At 36.4% G+C, this 25149-nt stretch overlaps 1 protein-coding gene across 1 annotated transcript; it reads right to left on the bottom strand.

Moving 5' to 3' along the window:
• Nucleotides 1-6149: 6149 nt before the first annotated feature.
• Nucleotides 6150-24969, bottom strand: LOC149146508 (indole-3-pyruvate monooxygenase YUCCA2-like). Its single transcript, XM_089452792.1, has 6 exons — nucleotides 24238-24969; nucleotides 21898-22146; nucleotides 21694-21816; nucleotides 21413-21601; nucleotides 6443-6565; nucleotides 6150-6350 (listed from the first exon to the last, which is right to left on the bottom strand). Exons 1-6 carry the CDS (start codon nucleotides 24967-24969, stop codon nucleotides 6150-6152), a joined length of 1617 nt encoding a protein of 538 aa, XP_089308918.1.
• Nucleotides 24970-25149: the final 180 nt, after the last annotated feature.

Genomic DNA, 25149 nt, shown 5'->3' with positions numbered 1-25149 from the left:
TGCGCTACATAGGTTGTTGCTGAAAGAGCCGATAATGTAGGGTTTTTTTAGTTAGTGTAGCTAACTCTGAACTTGGGTCCAAGCCTCCTCAAGCCAACATAGACCAAATTGATTTATTATTGGTATTTATGAAGGGAAACCAAACCAATAGCATAGGTTCATAACTTTGAGGTTGCTAATACCTTATCTAACTAGAGCAACTTGTAACCAGTAATTGATATAAATAGGATGATTTTGTCAGACGCTTAGATGTTGCAACATGGCTAAACAAAAATGATATCTAGAGATGTAAATGAAAAACTAATAAATCATAATAGTTGGTGGTTATAATTTCCAAGCATCTGCAACTACTAATCACCATCCTTATCCAAGGAAAGGAGATGTTAGCAAATCTCCTTTCCAAAATAATCAATTTGTGATCAATACAACCGATTTTCTCTTCCAACACTGCCAATCTAATTGCATTCTTTTTTTGAGTGTCTACTCAATAAATGAGTACTTGGCTGATGAGAATTTTGATATCTTTGATAACAATGCATGTTTTGAAGTGTTTTTTATTTCCAATGCCAAAAATAAGCACCACAAGCTGATAATTCGGGGACCAAAAGTGGTAATTACACTTAGAGAGACATTGAAATGGGAAATATAACCTAAAATGCCGGAAGAGTTGAATTTTACATGAACACTAACAAAAAAATATTTTTTCAGTAGATTTTCCCATGGTGGTCTTCGTACATACATAATGATATCGTGAATCCAGAGATAATTCAATCTCAATTATGGTTTGAGTGTGGAGAAAATTTGTTTTGATCTCCCACTAATTCCTCCTATACTCTCCTCTACTTCCCACGAGGCTCAAATGACATCTCCCTTGAAACAAATTTCTTTCCATCAACTATGACATGTTTGGAGTGCATAAATTGCACAAGGTAGGGTGGGAGGCACAACCCCCTTTCAATTTTTTTGTCATCATTTCAAGGAGGGGAGGGAATGTTGGTTCCTAAGCACCCTCCTTATGGGACAATGATATTATCATGTTATCAGAGTAGGTTTAAATCTCTTAAAATATGGGAGAGTAGGATTATTCCAATTCTATTGAGAAAGGTGTTCATGCCTTGAGCTAGATATTCGATAGCATGTAATATTTGGATGTGAGAGAGAAACACATTTTATAGTGGGAAGAGACCGGTTGAAAGAAGTTTTCATGAACTAGTTATAGAGGATCCATTCACTATATTTTAAGGAGAGATACTAGTTTTTCAAATCCTAGCTAGCCCACTCCCTAGATTAAAAATGGATTCCATCATCATATTTTTAATTAGGTAAATTAAAATTTTGAGGAGTTTGATTTTTAGGCTATAGAGAAATAACATTGTTAAGGTTTGACATAAAGCTTCATTTAAAAGAATTGACTAAAGGTTTATTTAAAGAATTGGCTTGGTTCTGTGATGGTAAAAATAATTATGATTCTATAAAATTTGAAATTATTATTCAATATCAAAGTGGTCATTAATTTGGTTCAAAGTAGAATATTCATTTTCTAAAATCAAAAGTATTTTTTAAAGGCCATAAAAAGTGGGGATGAAGGATTTGAAAAAAAAACGTAAAGGAAATTGGTTTGTTTTTTCATAAACAAAATGGAAGAAAAAATTACTAAAAAATGGGGAAATGTAGATTTAAGGTGGATCTTGAAAATTGATTCAATGTAAGAGTATCTATACATACCATAGTGAAATTGATAAAGGGAGGAGCTAATGGCATCTAGTGGTAGTCAAGAACTATCGTAAGGCCCAATTTTCAAAGTTACAAATTATGATCTTCAATTAATAAAAATGAAGAATTACCTTCCTTCTAAATAATGTTGGGATATTGTAGTAAATGGGTTCGTAAAAGAAATCATGCAACCTTAGAGGAAACATATCAAATGCACAGAAACAAGTTGTTAAAACCCAAAAAAAAAATGGAAAGCATTATCACTTATGTAGCAAGTGATAGAAGATTCAATTTTCTCCAATGTTGCAACAACTAATCATGCCAAACATGCATGGAATACTCTTGCGAGAGCTTATCAAGACTTCAACAAAGTAATAAAAATGTCAAATTGCAGACTCTCAAAAAGAATTTTGAAACCATCCATATGAAGAATTTAGACTCCGTAGGTAATTTTATGGCATATGTCAAGGGCATTTTTAGTCAACTTCAAGCACATGGAGAAATAATTTTGAATCAAAACATTGTCACAAAATTACTTAGGAGCCTTCATAAAAATTTGGTATGGTTGTAGTAGCTATAGAATATCGTAGAGATCTATCACAATTATTTGTCGAACAACTCATAGGGTCTTTACCGACACATTAGACAAGAATCAACAAAAGTCGCGACTCATCAAAAAGTGAATTTCAATATAAGGCCTTCATTAACACAATAATAGGTCAAGGAAATAGAATAAAAGGAAAAGGAGGAAGAGGTTTATCGAATGTAGATAGGTCAACATAAGAATAGATAGGAAATTCACACAGATAAGGCTGGAAATCTATTAAATGATTTTTAGGGAGAAGCTATTACTTGTTTAGATTATATACTGAATCAATCTCCAACCAAGAGTGTGAAGGACATAATTTCTTTCTTAGTTTATATACTAAATCGATCTCCAACCATGAGTTTGAATTCCTTGAAGAAGCTTGGAGTGGCATGAAATCTAGTGTGCTACATTTCAAAAGTGAAAAATATATATTTATTGGTTATAGAGAGTCTTCTAAAGCTAAAGCATATATAATGTACAATCTTTGATAATAAAAAGTTTATTGTAATCATTCCAAGAGGATTAGTCTTGGGATGATCATGTTAATAAGATATTTGGAAGTTATATTATGTTTCTATAATCAAATGAATGGGTGGATTCTATAGGACAACAAGCACTAATACTTCCAAGGTTGAAAGTGGAAATAGAATCTTCAAGAAAATAAAGTTAGACAATGCCCAATGCTTCTTTAAGAAATGATTCATATCTTATAATAGCCTAAGGAACTCGGAAAATGAGAAGTTTGACAGAACTTTAGGCACATCTTGATAATGAGGATGCATAATTTGCTTTATTATCATGTGAGAAGATGACCTTTAATGAAGTAGTAAAGGAAGAATAATAAGTTCAAGTTATGAAAGAAGTGATGCAATTGAAAAACAACACATGAGATCTTCTAGATTTTCCAACACAAAAAGAAAATGTTGGACTTAAAGGGGTTTACAGAACAACATATAATTAGAAAGGGAAAGCTAAAAACCATAAATCCATACTTGTTGCAAAAGTGTTTTCTCAACAACATGGTATTGATTATGGAGAACCTTTGCTCTAGTAGCAAGGTTAGACATAGTTACAGTATATTTGGAAATTAGAACCTAAAAGAGTTGGCATGTTTCTTAAATGGATGTTAAATCATCTTTTCTAAATGGCATGTTAGAAGAGGAAGTCTATGTGAATAGATCACTAGTATTTGAAGTCAAGGGTCAATGACACAAAATTTATAAACTGAAGAAATATTTTTCTAGCTTGAAGCAAGCTTCATGAGCTTGACAGAGTCACATTGATTCCTATTTGCTCAATAATGGTTTCAACAAAATCAGTGATTAACCTACACCCCATAGTAAAACATATCAAGAATCTAGTTATTTTCCTTTATGTTTATGATATGATATACACAGGGAATTTGATGTTGGATGATTTCAAAGAAGTCATGAAATTAAGTTTGAAATGATTGATCTTGGTCATATGATGTATTTTCTTGAAATTGAGGTTGAGAAATATACACAAGGTATTTTTATTTGTTAGTAGAAGTATGCCATTGATATTAATGGTTCAAAATGGATGAAGAAAACTAGTAGATATACCAATTGCAACAACTACAAAGTTAAATAACGTAGCTAGATAATTATCTATTAATTATACTTTGCACAAAAGGCTTCTAGGTTGCCTCATGTATCTTACAACGACAAGGCCAAATATCATGTATCAAGTAACAATTCATGGGGCCTACCAAAGACTCTCATTGGAAGGTGGGTAAGAAATCCCTAAGGTACATTATAGGTGCAATAAATTACAAAAATTGATATTCCACTTACAAAGATCCAATATTCTTATTGAATGCAAAAATAATGTTTTTTCATGCAACATTAATGATAGGAAAAACACTTTTCATTATGCATTCCATTTAGATACAAAATTAATTTCATGGGAATCCAAAAAACATCCCATTGTACAATATCTTGAGTATGTAGTAACTACACTAACAACATGTCATGCAATATGGTTAAGAAGGTCATGTTAGATACAAATTTAATTTCATGGCAATAAAGAAAACATGTCATTGTAACAATATCTTCAATATGTATCAACTACACCAACAACATGTCACGCAATATGGTTAAGAAAGTCTCGTTAAGTGATTATGCACATGAATAGAAGGAACCACCTTCCATATTTTGTAAAAATGGTTTAGCCATTGCACTATCCAAAAATCACGAGTTTCATTAGGGAAGTAAATACATTGGCATTTTCTATCATTTCTTTTATGAGTTTGTTAACAATGGAAACATCATTTTACATTTTTGTAAGTCTAAAACCAAATTGGCATACATTTTCACCAAACCATTGGCACAAGACATTTTTGAATTTTAGAAGTGTAGCACTTATGCATAATCAAAATTAGCTAGTTAGTATTATCTTGTTAAAGTTGATAATGTCAAATTAGTTAGATCTAAAGATATTCTTTTTAGATATTTAGAGAGAATTATGTTTATATTTTTTTACAAAAAAACTATATGTATAAATATATGTATAAATATTGGTTAATTATATCTTTATCCAGTTGCTCTTTCTAATTTTATATATATCTCTTTGCTCTCTCTAATTTTGTCAATGCAAGATGTGTTGTGACTAGAAAAGTCTATGATAAATTCAAACTCATTTAAATAAGAAAAATGAGATTGAACCATCTAAAATAAGAGAAATTTCACAAAAAACTTTATTGGAAAAATAACTAATGTTATCTTCTAATTACATATATTTAATATAATAACAAAAACATCTACTTCCAATAGATTATGAATTTGATATTCCACTTTCAAAAAAAATACTCTTATTGGATATACAGAGTATTTTTTGGATATATAGATAATGATTTTCATGTAACATTAATAATTAGAAAAGCACTTCCCATTCCATTCAAATACATATTTAATTTCAATAGAATCCATTCCATTTGTCTCAATATCTTTAACTGAAAAAGGGTATGTAGGCCCAGCTATATCAACATGTTACACAATATGGTTAAGGAGGTCCTATTAAATGATCTTGCATATGAAAAGAAGAAACGAACTCCTATTTATTATAATAACAACTCAGCCATAAAATTATACAAAAATAAATACATTACACTAATTATTAAACTATTTAAGAATGACAACATTAACCCAATTGAAAAACATTTTCCTCAAACTATTGACCTCAAACATTTTTTAATTTCACAAACACGATACTTAAAGTAGGTATTATCAAACACAATACTTAAAATAGGTATTATGAAAGATTATATTGCAGGTCAATCATTTTCTAAATTGATTTTTTTAGTTTATAAACACAATACTTAAAATATGTATTATCAAAGATTATATTGCCGTATCATTGGTTATATATTATTTTATTTTTTCGCACTGTGTGATTATCAAAAAAATATAACGAAGTCAAACACATTCAAATACCCAATAATTATTCACCACAGGGATTATCACGAAAAAGAGACCGAACCCATCTTTATTGGAAAAAGAACTCCCATGCTCTTCCTAGCTACATATATTTAGTACAATAGCAAAGCAGAAGCCTAGTAGATTTTTGTGGACACATAGGAATGTTCCATAGCCTCAAATTGCGTGGAGCTCATTCGTTCCAATTCCTAGCTGCATGCTCCTGGATTCGATATTGCAATCGGTCAGACTAGCTTGTCAAACTGGCCGCGCAAACTAGGGGATAACGGTGGCCTGCATGCCCATGCCATATTTTCGGAGCTTTTAATAAAGCTGAGACAAAACAAGATTATTTCATCACCTTCGCAAAGATAATGACAGCAACCATTCAAAAACTTGAAGCACATGGCGTCCTATAATTTTACAGAACTCTTGATGTAATTATTATAATCATTTTTTATATCGCGAGCAATCAGCTGCGCATCTATCGAAGTTCCCAGCAGACCCTTTCGAGAAAATCCTGCAGCATAGAGACCTTTCTTACCCACTGGCTTCCAGTTATTAGGAAACGGAGCTGTGGGAAGCTCCCCATCCGCTAAAAACCTGCCATCATCCTGCATATTAAAACACAATAAACCCAATGATTATCATGATAAAAAATGGAATGTGTAAGTTTTAGAACTAAAATTAAATCATGTATGACTACCTTCAGCCAACGTAGCACATCACTTCTGTATCCAGTGGCCAAAATTATTACGTCGTAGTCTTCGGCATTGCCGTCTTCGAATTTCACTCCTGTTGCAGTAATGCCGTCGATGCTGGGATAAACCTGCAAACTGACAAACTCTAATTTTAGTCTGCATTAAATCTGAACTTTAGTCTGCATCAACATGGCTGCTGCTATTTATACCTTGTGTTATCACAAAATCACAACTGAAGGGCTGCTGATCAGGCAGACTCTGTGTAACTATTTCAGACCAAGCTTTTAACTAAGGATTAGCCTCCCTAGCCTGAGAGGGCTCTCTGTGTAACTATTTCAGACCAAGCTTTTAACTAAGGATTAGCCTCCCTAGCCTGAGAGGGCTCTCTCAAGAAAAGGTTATTGATTTTGAATGTTGATAAGAGGGCTAACTCTTGTACAATAAATTTAATGTAAGCATAACTGGTTGGAAACACACCAAAAGATATCTCATTGGGCTATGGAGTCTATAATATCAAGCAAACAAGAAAAACACAGTGAACTCATAGAAATCAAGGCTCTTAGCATTACAAGTCAAACATATTCCACCACACATAGCTTGCTGTATACACAGGAAGTCAGAGCATATAAGTATGAATTCTGAGTGATTGCATACAACAAAACCATAAAATAACATAAGGTATAACACATCATCATTTCATTTGACCATGACAATCCTTCGAGAATCTTGAGAAGAGAATCACTCTGTTTTACTATTACTGTCAAAAAAGATCTTACAGTGGCCCAAAACAACACACTTTTTCTCTTAAGTATCCAACCTTTTTTACATCTAAGTTATTCCTATATATAGCCTATCAAAACACTGCTGTACGAGACTCCTCATCAAGCATGAAGGGAGCTCGGGCTTTTGACATAAATGACCTTAACAATAACATAAACGAACTAATTTATTACAAGAGATATGATGCTACGAAAACAGAGGATTCCATCATATTGGCACTTTAAGTCTTCTTCCTTGTATACCCTGATGTGTCCTTTGAGCTTGCCACCTGTAGTACTGCAATAATAACCATATCCAAGCTTAAAACAGATTCAATGTACATACAGCTCCGGATACTTGATGCATAGATGACTTCAACAACCGAAAAGAAAATGAAGCCTATATTCTTGGTTGCTGCCTCCCCTCGGTGTTCATATATTAATGATCCATCTTTAAGCCATTTAAACCTTGGATAGTCCCGTGTGACTGAAGAAAACTCATAACCCAGCCATCCCACAACTGGACAAGTGTATCATTTAACACCTCAGCAGCTCTATCCAAACCCTAAAATTTCGGAGATAAAGTGACTTTTAGGCAAAAGACAAAACTTCGACTTTTTCTTTGAATATTTACACCTGACCTCCTTTTCAAAATTTCTGACTGATCTTCTATAGTCTACATGCTGACATTAAACCATCTCTTTGAATATATGCTGATCTCAGCATTCCAACTCAAGCTTTAAAACTAACCAGTCATCTACAGCAGTTTCGTAGCGCGCTACGAAACTGCTGTAGGTCATCAAAATTAAATATATGAACCTCAAAACAGCAATATTTCAAATCTATGATTCCTTTAGTCTTTCCATACAGGTGTGAAGACACAAAAAAGTCTCAAAAACTTTTAAAAAGACAATGGCCTAACATATATCAAAATTTGAGAAAACACATTCCTCCTTGAATCATTTAGCTAGCTTGTCTAGCTTTTCTTTTAGGCTGATGATTTCCTCCTTCAACTTCTTGTTCTGTGCTCTTAGACTTGCATTCATTTGTTTCATAGTTTTTGCCTGTTTTAGAGCTGGTATTGTCCATACATAGGCGTCAGATACCGAACTAGCTTGACTGATCAAACTTGTTTTACCTTTCATCACAACTTTCTTATAACTAGTATATCTCACTGCCTTCTCTTTAAAGATATTATGAACCTGAGGTATCTCCTTACTTGCTCCAGCTTGTTTTGTAATGGCAACCACATTTCCACTTTGACTGATAACCACCTTATTGTCCTTATTCTTGTTTTTAACTGCTTGGACTATTCCAGAGAAGATTTCAAGTGCCTCTGTCCTAGGCTTGTCTGAAGGGACTTTCTCTTTTTGAGCCTTTTCTGCTTCCTTTATTTGCCTCCTAGTCATTGGTCTGCGAGGTTTAAAGGCATACTCTTTACCTGGTTCTTCAAACTTTAACCTTTTGGAAGCCTTTGACTTCTTAGAACTCTCAGGTGAAGATTTTGTTAGATCAATATGCATAGGTGCCACCAATTGATCTGGTTCTATTTCAAGCGGTTCAACTTGGATTGGATGTTCTTGTTCTAATTCAATGGCTTCCAGCAAATCATTTAGATTACCCTTAGAAACAGGACTCTCTTCCACATGAGCAGATTTTCCTTTTTCTTTGTTCAGCTGGCCTCTAGTTCTTGCTCTTGAAACTCTTTCAACTTCACTAGACTTAATTTCATCTTTTCTTTTGTGAGTCTTCTGTTTAGATGATTCTGGTGTTTCCTTAAGCGGCAACTTAGAGGCTTCTTTTTCAGACACTTTGGATGATTTCGAAGTTTTGACTACTGATGCCTCAGGAGTTTCTTTGGCTGCTAACTTAGGAGTCTTCTTTGTTGATGCTTCAGGTGTTTCTTTGACTGTTACAGACCTCTCTGGCTTCTTTGTTTTAGCTTTGGGCTTCTTATGGTCTGTTATTTCTTTCCTAATCTCAGCCAAAGTAGTATCCTCACTCCTATCTTCTCTTTCTCTTACAGGTAATGGAGTGAGGCCCGTTTTACTAGGGAAACCGGCCATGAATACAAACGAATCCCAGTCTTTACCAATTTTATGTAGGCTATCCAACACCAATAATTTAACCAGACCATGATGAAAAAGAGATGTTTCATAAGCTTCCTTTTTCAACTGAATCTTGTCACACATCTTAGAAATACTCCTGAATAAGTAAAAAGGGATGTCTATTGAGCTCTTACCAGTGAAGTGTAGGAGCAGCTTGAAATGATATGAATAGACTTTGTTGTACCGACCTTCACATGTCAAGTACTTCTGGATGCATGTCAATAATGTAGCATAATTCTCCTTAAGATAGCTCCTTGGGACAGCTTTAGTAAGATCTTCGTCTACATATGGTGCCTTTAAGAACTCCTTACACGGACCCATATCAAACTTGAAATTCTTGAACCATTCTTGGCCACCTCTTGGGATTTCTGTAACTGTAGAAATGACTTCAGGGGAAACCGGAAACTCCAGCATGGCCACCTTTGAATTTAATCCCGTGAAGTTCACTGCAAATGCCTTGGTCACTTCTGCATGTCCACCTTTGAGTTTTTCACAGAACCGCCAACAACCAGCAGCTCTGAACGCCTTTGCTACTTCCTCATCACTGAGGGTTACATCTAATCCCTCCGGCTCTGTTCTCACACATCTACCCGAACGGTGCTCCTTTCTCTCCATGTTTCTTTGCACAATTCTACACAAGGAAATGCCGGTGGTTTGCAGCACGATAACACTCCTTGGCTGTAGAACTCAGGCTCGCTTGCAGTAGTCTGATTAGAATAAAGCTCACGCTTTTCATAGAGTAGAAGACATTCATATGTTATGAAAAACACATTATGGAATGACCACTTCCTATAACGTCCTCCAAACTGACACATAACTCAATGAAATCAGACCTGATGGCAAAGTAATGGCTAATCATGACACGTAAATGGTGTGAGGAAACAATCATAACCGGACTCGTGACTCACCACTTCTCGGATTAGACATTTCAGGAAAAAAAAAAAAAACTAGACAACAGCCCGAAACCCCGATTTCGTAGCGCGGGCAGTTCAAATTTAAAGGAATGCGCTACGAAATCGCTGGCAAACGGGCCGCTACGAAAACACGCAAACATTATTTAGCAGCAGAACTGACCAATCACACTCGCGCTACGAAACTGCGCAAGTACCTAAGAGATCATACCCGTGCTGCGAAACTGCGCAAGTACCAATGACATGACATGACATAACTAACCATGATGGAAGATGACTAATGCCCTTGCCTTTACACGAATTTCATTCATAACTCTTGAATTTCAAAATTTGAAATTGACATAAGTTAACAAACTTATTTACAAGACCTCAAGACTTTATAAAAACTTATGGATAATTAACATATACATGAACTATAGATTCTAGTGATAACACCTTGATATCGCCGGTGCGTATCTTTGTCAGCGTACCAGGGTACCTACGTCCAGAACGGGGGTTTTGCCAGTCTTTCTTATGTTTTATGGACGCATTTAAACTCTGAGTGTGTTTCTTTTCATTGTTATATCTTTCATGCGGGCTGCTTCGCACAACTACACTATTCGTGAACCATGCCTTTACCAACATGGTTCGACCAATGCACCGTGATTGCATTGGAGGTATCACTTCAGGTGAGCTGACACATGTACTATTAGCTTAGGAGTAGGAGTAATGTTTGTTTTTGGTTTATTTTCTTGCATGCATATTTGCTTTTTACTTTCAATATTTGTTTGCTTTTAAGAGGCTACTTGTGCAGTTATCAATACTTGGTTATCTATGGTCACACCTTTGTATGAAAAACTTGTTATCTTCAGTCCATGATACATCAATGGAAAAGACATGTTGTTCGAAGTGAAGCTTGGTGAAAACACAATGCTTGTGTGCTAACTAGTGTCATCTACTCTAGTCGGTTGTTTTTGGGTTAATCCTTGTTAGCTGAGTCAAATAGAGTAAGGTGAGGGGGAAAACCTTCACAAGCACGTCCGAAGTATATACAAACTACTTCTCTGAAGGAACAACCTTTTCTACTCTCAATAAGTCATGATCCTTCTTCTACCTTTGAAATGAATAAGTGTTATGCACAGTTACCAAAATGAAAATGAAAAAATGGAAATGTGAAAAATTTCGGAAAAATTGAAAATAAATAAGGTGAAAGAAGAGAAAGGCTTCTGATGCAAGTAACTCCGTCGAGGTACTCACCAGGCTTGCTGGCAATAGAACGATGCTTGTGTTCCTACGTGACTCCGTCGGAGTACTGTCCAGGCCTACTCACAACGGAGCAACACCAGAGATGAACAACGGAGCAACACCAGAGATGAAACTAAAACTCTGACGACCATATCTCTTATGCACCAATATACCCCTTGCCCCCAATCGAAACAACTATGTTGGCTTGGGTTGGAATGTGTGCTGACCGACCAAGATCCTGGAAAATGCTACATCTTACAATCAAGCAAGTGTGGAAACCAAGACGAACAGAGAACTGAACAAGACTTCTGGAGATGTTAGACTTGCTTTTCACGAACAAGGTCCATTCAAAGAGTTGGAGTTCTACCATTGTGTTGCCAAGTGTTGTAGCGGCTACAACTACCCTCCAAAATTTTTTCTTAGCTTCATTTTGGAGCCTCCCTACTAACCATCTTTAGCATCATGTCTTGCACTATCAAGTACATAGGCTTCATTTGATTTTCAGTGGCTTGCCAGCCTATGCATGTCAGTTTTCTTCACTCTCTTCACAAGCCACCATTCTAGACTTAGACTATTTACTGGCTGACATGTTTCCCCAGAAAATTGTGCAATTCTGGAGGGGAACTAGCTTTCCCTCCAGAAATTGCGCAAATCTATTGGGCAGCCTATTGGGCTTCAAAATTGTGCAGTCCGACATGCTTTCCTAAGAAAACTGTGTAATCTTGCCCGACATTGCAGCTCAGCCCAGAAATTGCGCAATTATGGGAAGCAGTCACCTGCTGACCCCAAAAATTGCATAATCCCTCAGCCGAGCTCAACCCATAAGCCACACAAATCCCTCTCCCAGTCTTGCAGGTTCTTACATGTGCCTTCAGATTGACTGGTTCCCTTTGGGACCCAGCAAACTTGATTTGCATGCATGAACTACTTTTCCCGAAATAGAAAAAACATAGCATGCAAAAAGAATCCCTAGATTTTAGGGATCTATTTTTAGAAGTTGGAGGTTACATGCAAAGATTGTTTTAGAAACTGCCCTCCAAGTGTCGCTTTTTCCTAGATTTGTGGCATGCACATTATAAGCCTCAAAATTATTTATTCGACGCTGCAGAGCTCATTCTTCACATAGACCTTGGAGATCTAACATCCCACAACACATCTAGGAGTCTCGGCACATCGAGCTCAGCTATTTCCGGGTAAATTCGCTTTACATGTCTTTTTGCAGCATTTCTGTCAATTTTTGTGTTTTGGCTTGTGTGAATGTTGTCTCCTTGATTTCTGTGAATGCTTGTTGTTGTTTGCATGCATGTTAGCCTGCATGTTAGCCTACACACCATTTCAGTTTTCGTTTGCATCTCACTGTTGTCGCATGCATGGGACTGTTTTTTCACCGACGGTCGCCAATGCAATGACCAGTTTCACACACATGCATGTTTTCCCATTTTCTAAATCTTGCATTCATCGTTTGCATGCATGGTCATTGACTCTTGCTTACACTCAGTCTCACCATGCATTCAGATCTTTGTATGTTTTTAGTTGCCCATCGGCGGGTCTGGGCAACCTTGGCCTAGACCTTGCCTTGCCCAGACAACATTGCACATTTTTGAGAGGGACGACTCTTCCTTCCTCCCAGAACATGTGTAAAACTTGCCAGACACTCTCCTCCAAGCTTGTTTTGCACAATTCTAAGAGGTAGTGCTCTATTGGCGCAAAAAATTGTGCAATGTAGTCCCTGAGCCTACATGCCTCGCTGACTTAAATTGCGCATTGCGTAATCTCAACCCCCAGCAAGCTAGATTGGATTACACATTTCACAATTCCATCAGTCAACTAACCTCCTGACAATCTGAGCTGCCTTTTGCGTAGTTCCGACAGTTAGTCTCCTGACCTCCTGATGAAAATTGTGCAATCCTTTCCATCAATCTCCTGGATATTTTACGTGTCAGTCCTCAAGTTTTATTTGGTTTCAATTGATAGATTGCTTGCCATGCATGTTGTAATGTCTCCAGGTATAGCAAGTGTTCATCCATTTCTCAGCGGTGTAGGTTCAATGGCCTCCACGAGAGCAGGGTCAAAGGACACCAACGAAAGCGCAACTAGAGATGTAGTTGAGCAAGTGTCTATGAGTTTGCTGATTTACGAAGACACCAAGATGCTCTTAGACAAAGACATCAAGATGAAATGGTAGGACATCAATGATAGATTCTAAGGCACATTTTAGGAAGATCTTGAAGACTGTAGGGTATATGTGAATATCCACAAGTTTGGCTTGTGCTAGATTGCATGCAGGCATCCCGCGTTTCCATGCATGGACATGATACATTGGATCATCTCTCACACTGATCCCAAGATGATGGTGTTAAATAGTGTCAGTAGGACAAAGATTGCTACCTTTAGGGCATAGGACTATCGCCAGATGTACCACTTGCCACAGGCAGTGATTATAGTGAAGACACCCTTCAGCAGACCCAACAGCAAGTGTGCCAACAATAGGGATATCTTAAAGAGTTGGGTAAAGTAGCCAACCAAGTTCAGGGTGACACCCAACCAGGTTTACAAGACAAAGATACTGCAGAAGGCATATTAGTACTTGGTCATTTTTTCATGCTACTTTTATGGCCAAAAGAGTGTAGAGACCTTCCTGCAGAATTGGGTGATCACGTTGGACCAATTGGCCAATGAAGGTAAACCATGCAACTGTTCTGACATGTTGGCTCATAGGCTGAAGGAACAGGTGAGAGGAGCCCGATAGCCGCCCAATGGTTAGCAAGCATAAATATACATGTCCGCATACATTCTGGATGCAATCTATGCCCGTCAAGAGTTCCCAGTCTTGGGTTGGGCATGGACATCAGCAGAAACCTCTGTACACACTTACTGCAGGTTGTTTCTGAATGCATCTTCCACGGAGTCATCACACAGTTGGAAGACCATTTTGTCACCCTAGTGTACAAGATGATATTTCATCAGGATCCACCTTGCATATCGAAGTTAGAAATGGAGGCATTGATTGATATAGAGGGTTGGTATCCCTCACGTCTTCGTACCTTCATACGGATGTATAGCGTGGAGAAGCCTCCGCATGTTTTACCAAAGTTTTCCATGGACAAGCTCGTCATGCAAGAAGTGTCGTACCACATCTCAACAGGACTATTAGCTAGACTGCATTGGAAGAAGAAGGCATCTTGGCCTGCTCTTCTGTTGCGAATCGGGTTGTATGAGATACAAAATCTCAAGCATGCTAATGCCGAGACAGAAGATTTCAAAAGATTTACTTTCAGCCCCAGAAGCTTCAATCCGTATGACCCGCATTTCTTTGTAAAGGATCACTGTGCGAGAGTGCAATTTCCTTGGATCCACGGGGCGTGTCATTGGGATGAGGAAGACCCATGGAGATATTTCCATAGCTTCTCCAGGCCCAATGAACCGGTCGACATAGTTGTGGAGTGGTTAGCGAAGCAGAATCTAGGAGAGAACCATCATCAACAGTAGTAGGGGGTAACATACCTGTGCATGAGAAAGGTAAGAGAAAGATTGTTGATAGCGCAGAGGCAGAACAAAGCTGCAAGTTTAAAGCAGACCCACTTGTGGAGAAAGAATCTTTCTAGATAGAGGCGAAGAGGCGATGGTGCAACAAGAGCAACGTGCAAAGGCAAAGAGATAAATAGAGGATGGAGGAAATAGTGAAGGAGTTGCAAGATTTGAAGCGGCAACTTCAGGAAGAGCAAGAGTTACACAGATAGGAGAAGGAAGCGCAATAGGGACAAACAAAACAAGAGGTGCAACATGCACAAATTAATGAAACTGCACCCATACAAGTGGTAGACTCATCCGAACAGCTAAAACAAAGCAGACAAGGTGAGTAGTCATAGGAGAAGGACTTCACTCAAGAGATTGAACAGATACTTGAGCATATGGATACAAATATGGGGCAACCAACGTTAGAACAGGACATCGACCTCATGCCTTACAACCAAGAGGTCGACCCACCGACTTCACCAGATCCAGAAGCAGAGCAAGTCTAGAGCGATCAAGAAGATACAAAGATCCTTGAAGACAATCTGCAAGCAGATATGCACAACATATCATTCAACGAGTCACAGCATAGAGTTGTGCAATCGCGCATAGTGGCTACTCCGAATGTCCACACATCTCTTGTGCAATTTGGAGAAAGAGTGATCGTACCTGATTTGTGCAAGAATCCAACAACATTGGCCGATGCTAACAGAGCATATGCCGAAGCCACTAGCTCGAGTGTTCGCTTCTTGATAGCAAAGAATATGCGAATGGCTAAGGAGTTACAGACGGCTAAGCAGGAAGGAGAACATGTTACATCATCCGCCAAAAAGGACTTGAAGAAGGTGATACTTGATGAAGTATCATCCCTTGAGACAGTTATGCAGATTTTGTATTCCAAATTTGGTACCGTGCATAAGGTAGTTGTCCATCTCAACTATTAGCAGTAGCATGGTGCTAGGAGAGCACGTATCTTGTCAAACATGCATGCTACTGTCGACCGCATGCAAACATGGACATTGAGATACAAGGAATCCCTGCTACACTTGCCCAAGCTGATGAAGCCCAAGGCGGTTGAGTTGAAGACACACATCTAGAATCAAATCCGGAACTATGAGGAACTCCCGTAGCTCATCACCATTTTGCAGGCTTCCCATGCACACGTGTTCAAAAGCATGGATGTTGTTGTGCGCACGCATGTGATCCCATCTATTGGGATACTCACCGAGGGAAAGAATATGAATCAAGTTCGACTGGAGCTGGACACGTACTTTGATGAGTTGATGCGCATAGCCATCAGCGCAGACTTGACAATCAACACAAACACTATGCATCAGTATGTTGCTGGTCTAGCCGCAGTTAAGGCAATGATGCACATGTTATCAGACAAGTTGGACAGAGTAGCCAAATCAGTGTACCTAGATGCAACAGAGGTAAGAATTCGTTCCCAGAAATATGTCACCACAGTGTACACGAACAACATCGCGGACTACCAAGCTTGGCATCAGTTCGCCCCCATCGACCATCATGAGGATGTCGAAGAGTTGATCTTCCCAGAGTTGTCTATGTCTTAGTGATGCCTTGCATGGCTTTCTCAAGCATATTTTGTCTCACATGGGTACGTGTGCAGGTTGTATGTAACATCTTGTAAAGTGGGAGTCTAAGTGTCGATAGTTGAATGTAACAATCATAGAGTAGTTGAAGAGTCATGAGGGTAGGTGAATAGTCACAAAGAGTAATGTCAAAGGTCACCCCACCCTTTTCTATTTATAGAACCTCATAACTCATTGTAGAGGCTTTTAGGTAGCAAGCTTTCGATAGGAGTATCTTAGAGAAAGCTTGGAGAGTATCGTAAGGAGCCTTGACTTCTCCATAGTGCAGATCTAGTACATGTCTTTATAGGAGAAGGCGACAGTGACCGTAACGTTCCATTATCGGGACTAGTGTTTGGTCATGGTTGTACTGTATGAATGGAACTTTCACTTCTTAATATAACAAAGCCAACACGTTCCATGCATGTGTTGTTATTGTATTTCATTTATCTTGATTACTCTAATGGTATATGTATCTATTGGCTTACACATGTATGTATAGGCTCTTTCTGCATATGTATGTATGAATATTACGGAGATTTGTTGTTGGTTTAACCATCACTTTGGATTGTTGGTTTGCCTGCCTTCCAGTTCATGATGCATCTTTGCTCGTGTTCCCTTCCAAGCCATGTGTTCACATAGGTTTCCCAGGGGCACACTCATTCCACCTTCTATGTGTTAGAATCATTCATGCACCTTCCTTGGCTTGCTACGCACGTCACACCCTTTCTATCAACAAGGACATCTTACTTACCTTTGCGTGCAACCATGGTTAAGGTGATATCGAACAACCCACTGCTAGGAATCCTACACCAAACAGTCTGATGTCTAGTTGGGACTTCTTATCGGGGAGATCCCAGTGACATGTTGGTGGGTCCAACACCGTCAACATTTTCATAAAAATTTGGTATGGTTGCAGTAGCGGTAGAATATCCTAGAGATCTATCTCAATTATTTGTAGAACAACTCATAGGGTCTTTACCAACACATTAGACAAGAATCAACAAAAGTCACTACTCTTTATAAAGTGATTTTCAATACAAGGCCTTCATTAGCACAATAAGAGGTCAAGGAAATAGAAGAAAAGGAAAAGGAGGAAGAGGTTTCTCAAAGGTAGATAGGTCAACATAATAATAAATAGGAAATTCACATAGATAGGGCTGGAAATATATTAAATTATTTTTAGGGAGAAGCTATTACTTGTTTAGTTTATATACTAAATCAATCTCCAACCAAGAGTGTGAAGGACATAATTTCTTGTTTAGTTTATATACTAAATCGATCTCCAACCATGAGCGTGAATTCCTTGAAGAAGCTTGGAGTGGCATGAAATCTAGTGCGCTACATTTCAAAAGTGAAAAATATATATTTATTGGTTATAGAGATTTTTTTAAAGCTAAATCATATAGAATGTAAAATATTTGTTAATAAAATTTTTATTGTAAGTGTTCCAAGAGGATTAGACTTGGGATGATCATGTTAATAAAATAGTTGGAAGTTGGATTCTATTTCTATAATCAAATGAATGGGTGGATTCTATAGGACAAAAAGAACTAAGACTTCAAAGATTGCAAGCGGAAATATAATCTTCAAGAAAATAAAGTTAGACAATACACAAGGCTTCTTTTAGAAATGATTCATATCTTATAATAGCCTAAGGAACTCAGAAAATGAGATGTTTGACAAAACTTTAGGCACACCTTGATAATGAGGAAGCATAATTTGCTTTATTATCATGTCATAAGATGACCTTTAATGAAGTAGTAAAGGAATAATAATAAGTTCAAGTTACGAACGAAGTGATGCAATCGAAAAACAACACATGAGATCTTCTAGATTTTCCAACAGGAAAAGAAAGTGTTGGACTTAAAGGGGTTTACAGAAAAAAATCTAATTATAAAGGGAAAGCTAAAACCCATAAATCCATACTTGTTGCAAAAGTGTTTCCTCAACAACATGGTATTGATTATGGAGAACCTTTGCTCTAGTAGCAAGGTTAGACATAGTTGAAGTATTTTTGGAAATTTGAACCTAAAAGAGTTGGCATGTTTCTTAAATGGATGTTAAATCATCTTTTCTAAATGGCATGTTAGAAGAGGAAGTCTACATGAATAGACCACCAATATTTGAAGTCAAGGGTCAATGACACAAAATTTACAAACTGAAGAAATATTTTTCTAGCTTGAAGCAAGCTTCATGAGCTTGATAGAGTCAAATTGATTCCTATTTTCTCAATAATGGTTTCAACAAAAGCAGTAATTAACTTACACTCCATAGTAAAACATATCAAAAATCTAGTTATTTTCCTTTATGTTTATGATATGATATACACAGGGAATTTGATGTTGGATGATTTCCAAGAAGTCATGAAAATTAAGTTTGAAATGATTGATCTTGGTCCTATGATGTATTTTCTTGAAATTGAGGTTGAGAAATCTACACAAGGTATTTTTATTTGTTAGTAAAAGTATGCCATTGATATTAATGGTTAAGAATGGATGAAGCAAACTAGTAGATATACCAATTGCAACAACTACAAAGTCAAATAAACTAGATACATAATTATCTATTAATTATACTTTACACAAAAGGCTTCTAGGTTACCTCATGTATCTTACAACTACAAGGACAAATATCATGTATCAAATAACAATTCATGTGGCCTACCAAAGACTCTCATTGGAAGGTGGGTAAGAAATCCCTAAGGTACATTATAGCTGAAATAAATTACGAAAATTGGTTTCTACTTACAAAGATCCAATATTCTTATTGAATGCACAAACAATGTTTTGCAATGTTTTTTCATGCAACATTAATGATAGGAAAATCACTTTCCCTTATGCATTCCATTTAAATACAAGATTAATTTCATGGGAATCCAGAAAACATCCCATTGTCACAATATCTTGAGTATGTAGTAACTACACCAACAACATGTCATGCAATATAGTTAAGATGGTCATGTTAGATAAAAATGTAATTTCATGGGAATCCACAAAACATCCCATTGTCACAATATCTTCAGCATGTATCAACTACACCAACATGTCATGCAATATGGTTAAGAAATTCCCGATAAGTGATTGTGCACATGAATAGAAGGAAGAACCTTCCATATTTTGTAAAAATGGCTTAGCCATTGCACTATCCAAAAATCACGTGTTTCATCAGGAAAGTAAACACATTGGCATTTACTATCATTTCATTTATGAGCTTCTTAACAATGGAAACATTGTTTTACATTTTTGTAAGTATAAATCTAAATTGGCATACATTTTCACGAAACCATTGACACAAGACATTTTTCAATTTTAGAGGTGTAGCGCTTATGCATAATCAAAATTAGCTAGTTAGTATTATCTTGTTAAAGTTGACAATGTCCAATTAGTTAAATCTAAAGATATTCTTTTTAGATCTTTAAAGAGAATTATCTTTATATTTTTTTAGAAAAAAACTATATCTATAAATATGTGTATTATGAAAAATATCTTCCACTTTAATCATTTTCTAAATTTCTCCTCATATTTGTTAATTATTTCCTTATCTAGTTGCTCTCTCTAATTTTGTCAATGCAAAATGTGTTGTGACTAGAAAAGTCTATGATAAATTCAAGCTCATTTAAATAAGAAAAAAGAGATTGAGCCCATCTAAAATAAGAGAAATTTCACAAAAAGTTTTATTGAGAAAATAACTAATATTATCTTCCTAGTTACATATATTTAATATAATAAAAAAAATGTCCACTTCCAATAGATTATCGAATTTGATATTCCACTTTCAAAAACAATTTGATATTCCACTTTCAAAAACAATACCTTTATTGGATATACAGAGAATGATTTTTTTATGTAACATTAATAATTAAAAAAGCACTTCCCATTCCATTCACATACATATTTAATTTCAAGAGAATCCATTCCATTTGTCACCATATCTTTAACTGAAAACGAGTATGTAGGCCCAGCTATATCAACATGTCACACAATATGGTTAAGGAGGTCCTATTAAATGATCTTGCATATGAAAAGAAGAAACGAACTCCTATTTATTATAATAACAACTAAACCATAAAATTATACAAAAATAAATAAATTACACTATTTATTAAACTATTTAAGAATGACAACATTAACCCAATCGAAAAACATTTTCGTCAAACTATTGACCTCAAACATTTTTTAATTCCACAAACACAATACTTAAAATAGGTATTATCAAAGATTATGTTGCAGGTCAATCATTTTCTAAATTGATCATTTTTTAATTTTATAACCACAATACTTAAAATATATATTATCAAAGATTATTTTATAAACACAATACTTAAAATATGTGTTATCAAAGATTATATTGCAGGTCAATAATTTTCTAAATTGATCATGTGATTGGTTAAATATTAGTTTATTTTTTCATACTTTGTGATTATTAAAAAAATATAACGAATTCAAACTCATTCAAATACCCAAAAATTATTCACCACAGGGATTATCACGAAAAGGAGACCAAACCCATCTTTATTGGAAAAAGAACTCCCATGATCTTCCTAGCTACAAATATTTAGTACAATAGCAAAGCAGAAACCTAGTAGATTTTTGTGGACACATAGGAATGTTCCACAGCCTCAAATTGCGTGGAGCTCATTCGTTCCAATTCCTAGCTGCATGCTCTTGGATTCGATATTGCAATGGGTCAGACTCGCTTGTCAAAATGGCCGCGCAAACTAGGGGTTTAACGGTGGCCTGCCTGCCCATTCCATATTTTCGGAGCTTTTAATAAAGCTGAGACAAAACTAACTATTTCATCACCTTCGCAAAGATAATGACAGCAACTACTCAAAAACTTGAAGCACATGGCGCCCTATAATTTTACAGAACTCTTGATGTAATTATTATAATCATTTTTTATATCGCGAGCAATCAGCTGCGCATCTATCGAAATTCCCAGCAGACCCTTTCGAGAAAATCCTGCAGCATAGAGACCTTTCTTACCCACTGGCTTCCAGTTATTAGGAAACGGAGCTGTGGGAAGCTCCCCTTCCGCTAAAACCCTGCCATCATCCTGCATATTAAAACACAATAAACCCAATGATTATTATGATAAAAAATGGAATGTGTAAGTTTTAGAACTAAAATTAAATCATGTATGACTACCTTCAGCCAACGTAGCACATCACTTTTGTATCCAGTGGCCAAAATTATTACGTCGTAGTCTTCGGCATTGCCGTCTTCGAATTTCACTCCTGTTGCAGTAATGCCGTCGATGCTGGGATAAACCTGCAAACGGACAAACTCTAATTTTAGTCTGCATTAAATCTGAACTTTAGTCTGCATCAAAATGGCTGCTGCTATTTATACCTTGATATCGCCGGTGCGTATCTTTGTGAGGGTACCCATGTCCAGAACGGGGGTTTTGCCCGTCTTACGTTTAAGCTCGAACGGGCCTTCCACGGGCCTACGAAGACCGTATGAGTCGGTGTTACCCAAAGTCAGTCTACTGTATAACAGCAGCAGACGATCCACGATTCGGACAGAGAACAACTTCATCAACGTCAGCGCTAACCCGAACGTCGATTTGCCCAGAATTTGCCGTGGTAGAACGTGTATCTGCAACACATGCAAATTGATAACATTAATTACCATTGCCATTTTTTTGGAATGGCATCTTATGTTAGGAATATTTGGAATCAGAATTTTAACGAGAATAATATTTTGGGCTTATATCTATGGCAGATTTTAAAAATATTTTGGAATCAGAATCTTAAAAAGCCAATTTTTTGACCTATCTCATGACAGTGAGATTTTAGCATATTGTGGGAATCTGCTTTCAATAAGGATGTCAGGAATACCATGGGCAAGTGATTGGGTTGAAAGTAACTATGTAGACTGTGAAATAGTCCAAAATTTCTTTAGTAGATATTTTTACATTCTGTATATTTGTTTCAAAAACAATAAATAGACACTATGATTTCAAATTGTAAAAAATTATATGAAGTTATTGTTTACATAGTAAGCAAATTTATCATAATTTATTTATCAAATCAACAATGATGTCAGTTTGCTAACTGTTTTAAGTGAATGCAGAATAAATTATCACAATTATTAAAAAAAACTAATCAATAACTAACCAGTTTCACTCTTACCAAATATCTTTAGATTTTTTACCATTAACATACTCTGAACTTAATTAACATACTCTGAACTTAATCAGTTTCACTCTTACCAAATATCTTTAGATTTCTTACCATTAACATACTCTGAACTTAAATTTTAAGTCTTTTCCATTTTTATAAAATAAATTATTACAATAAAGTTGTTGCAATTCAGAGAGTTTAATGTGCACTGTATTCAATTTTTGTGCGAGACAAAGTATTTGATTGAGATAAAAATAATCGCATAGTCTGAATTTAAATTTGGACTGGTGTTCAACTTTGGTGTGAGAAAAGATGTCTATCGAGATAAAAGAAATTAACACTTCAAAGAAGTCAATAAAGGAAAAGGTAATAAAAGGTATTTAATCTTGATTAAAAAAGAAATTAACATCAATAGAATTGAAGAAATTAATACAACTGACATTGGGATCTCCATCCATGAATTCATTCCAAACACGCTCAATCCTTTAGTAACATGAAACTTTTAAAAATCCGAGGCAGGACTATGAAATATGAAACGCTAAGTCTAGTGGGTGTGGTCCAACTCCTACTGTAAAGTTTGGAGGTTTAGTTTTAGTAAGTTATGTGGTCCAACTCCAACTGTAAAGTTTGGAGGTTTAGTTTTGGTAAATTATGTGGTCCAATTCCAGGTAAGTTTGGAGGTTTAGTTTTGGTAAATTATGTGGTCCAATTCCAGGTAAGATTATGTACAGTTTGGTTTTTTCCGGTTATGTGGTCAAATCTTAAATAAAATTATATACATCTATGAACGGCTCCCATTCAAAAAAATAAAACTTTTTAAAAATATTTCTACCTGGATTTCAGTTTAGTAATTCAAAACTATATACGAAAGAAATGCAAGGATTATATTTTTCGAGAACCGATCAATTAATTCTTGTCGTCTATGTATGCATGGCAATCAGTCAGAGTCATCTATTTATGGTACTCTCAATTATTGAAGCTGCTACAGGAGAGCTTAATGGCAAGACAGTCAGGTTGGCTTTAATAGGCTGAAACAAACAACACATGCAAAGAGAGACGAAGCAAAAACACGAGTATCAAAAAAACTTCCGTAGAAATTCTATTAAGTTATATTATTCCATGTTAAATTTAGTGTATAATTAGTCTCTTATAGAATCATAAATGATCATAACAGATTATTCAGTTTCAAGCAAATTTATAGTTATTTATCTCTAACTTCAACATATTAACATTAGTTATGATTTACAAGTTGAAGTTACTCTAAAAATCATTCATGCTCAATAAGCATGGCAATTGAAGTCATAAATAAATGTAACGCTCAAGTAATTGATCCTTTCTGCTGCTATGGCAATTGAAGTCATAAATAAATGTAACACTCAAGTAATTGATCCTTTCTGCTGCTATGTTCACATTCACTGCTTATTCTGATTATTTAGAACAGTACAGTTCAAATCTAAAACTAGGGACTGAACCTATAGTTTGATAATAGAGATGTTTTGTTCAGTTTATGCTATGATTTATCACCAGAAAATACTGAGTAAAAGAATGAGAGATTAAGACTGACCGAACTGCGAACTACGAGGGATGGCTTTGCATTGTAGTTGAGAAGGTCGAGAGCTATCTCCATGCCAGAGTTACCGCATCCAACGACCAGAACCTTCTTATCTTCATACTCGAAACCATTCTTGTACTCACTGGAATGAATCACAGTCCCTTTAAAACTTTCAATGCCGGAAATATGAGGCCTCACGACCTCAGCATTCTCCCCGGTTGCAACCACCAGCCATTTTCCAACGTACTCCTTGAACTCTACTGCATTGGGCCGATCAGTATAATTATACCGAACCGAACATAGAACGTGCCACCTCTGAGAGTTTTCACAGAATCTGGCAGACTCCACTACTTGACAGAAATGAGGCTGAATTTGAAATTGCTGTGCATAGCGCTCCAAGTAGTGAAGAAACTGATCTCTAGAGACAAAAGTGGGATAAGACTCTGGGAAAGGCATAAAGGGAAGCTGGCAATACTCTTTGGCAATGTGAAGCTTGAGACGGTCGTAGGTTTTGTTCTTCCACAGGGAAGCTATGCAGTCCTCCTTCTCAATCACAATACTTGGTATGCCTTCCGTCTTGAGACACCCAGCGCAGGCCATGCCAGAAGGACCGGCACCCACAATGATAGCTCCCTCCACCTCCTCCGATCTCATGCAATGGCTATAATATTCCTTGCCATTATAATTGATGAACTGGGGACAGCCGTTGGCTTGCTGCTCCAACGAAAGTGAAAATGGAGGCATTCTGATACAAACTCAAATTCTGTTTGGGTCTCCTTGGAACTACACAGAGCAGGCACTACAAAACTCCGTACACGATCTCAATGTTGTGGTATAATGAGACACCATTATTATACAAGGAAAGAATGCAAGTATATTTGAATAAAAGAAGACACTGCTTTGGTGGAGGACTCTGCATGGATT

Source organism: Pinus tabuliformis, chromosome X, assembly GCF_031772625.1.
Source record: "Pinus tabuliformis cultivar Carrire ecotype Pingquan chromosome X, CPIR1, whole genome shotgun sequence".
NCBI classification, from domain to species: domain Eukaryota; kingdom Viridiplantae; phylum Streptophyta; class Pinopsida; order Pinales; family Pinaceae; genus Pinus; species Pinus tabuliformis.
The sequence above is the reverse complement of the archived record's forward strand: the minus strand, read 5'-3'. Positions and strand labels throughout refer to the sequence as shown.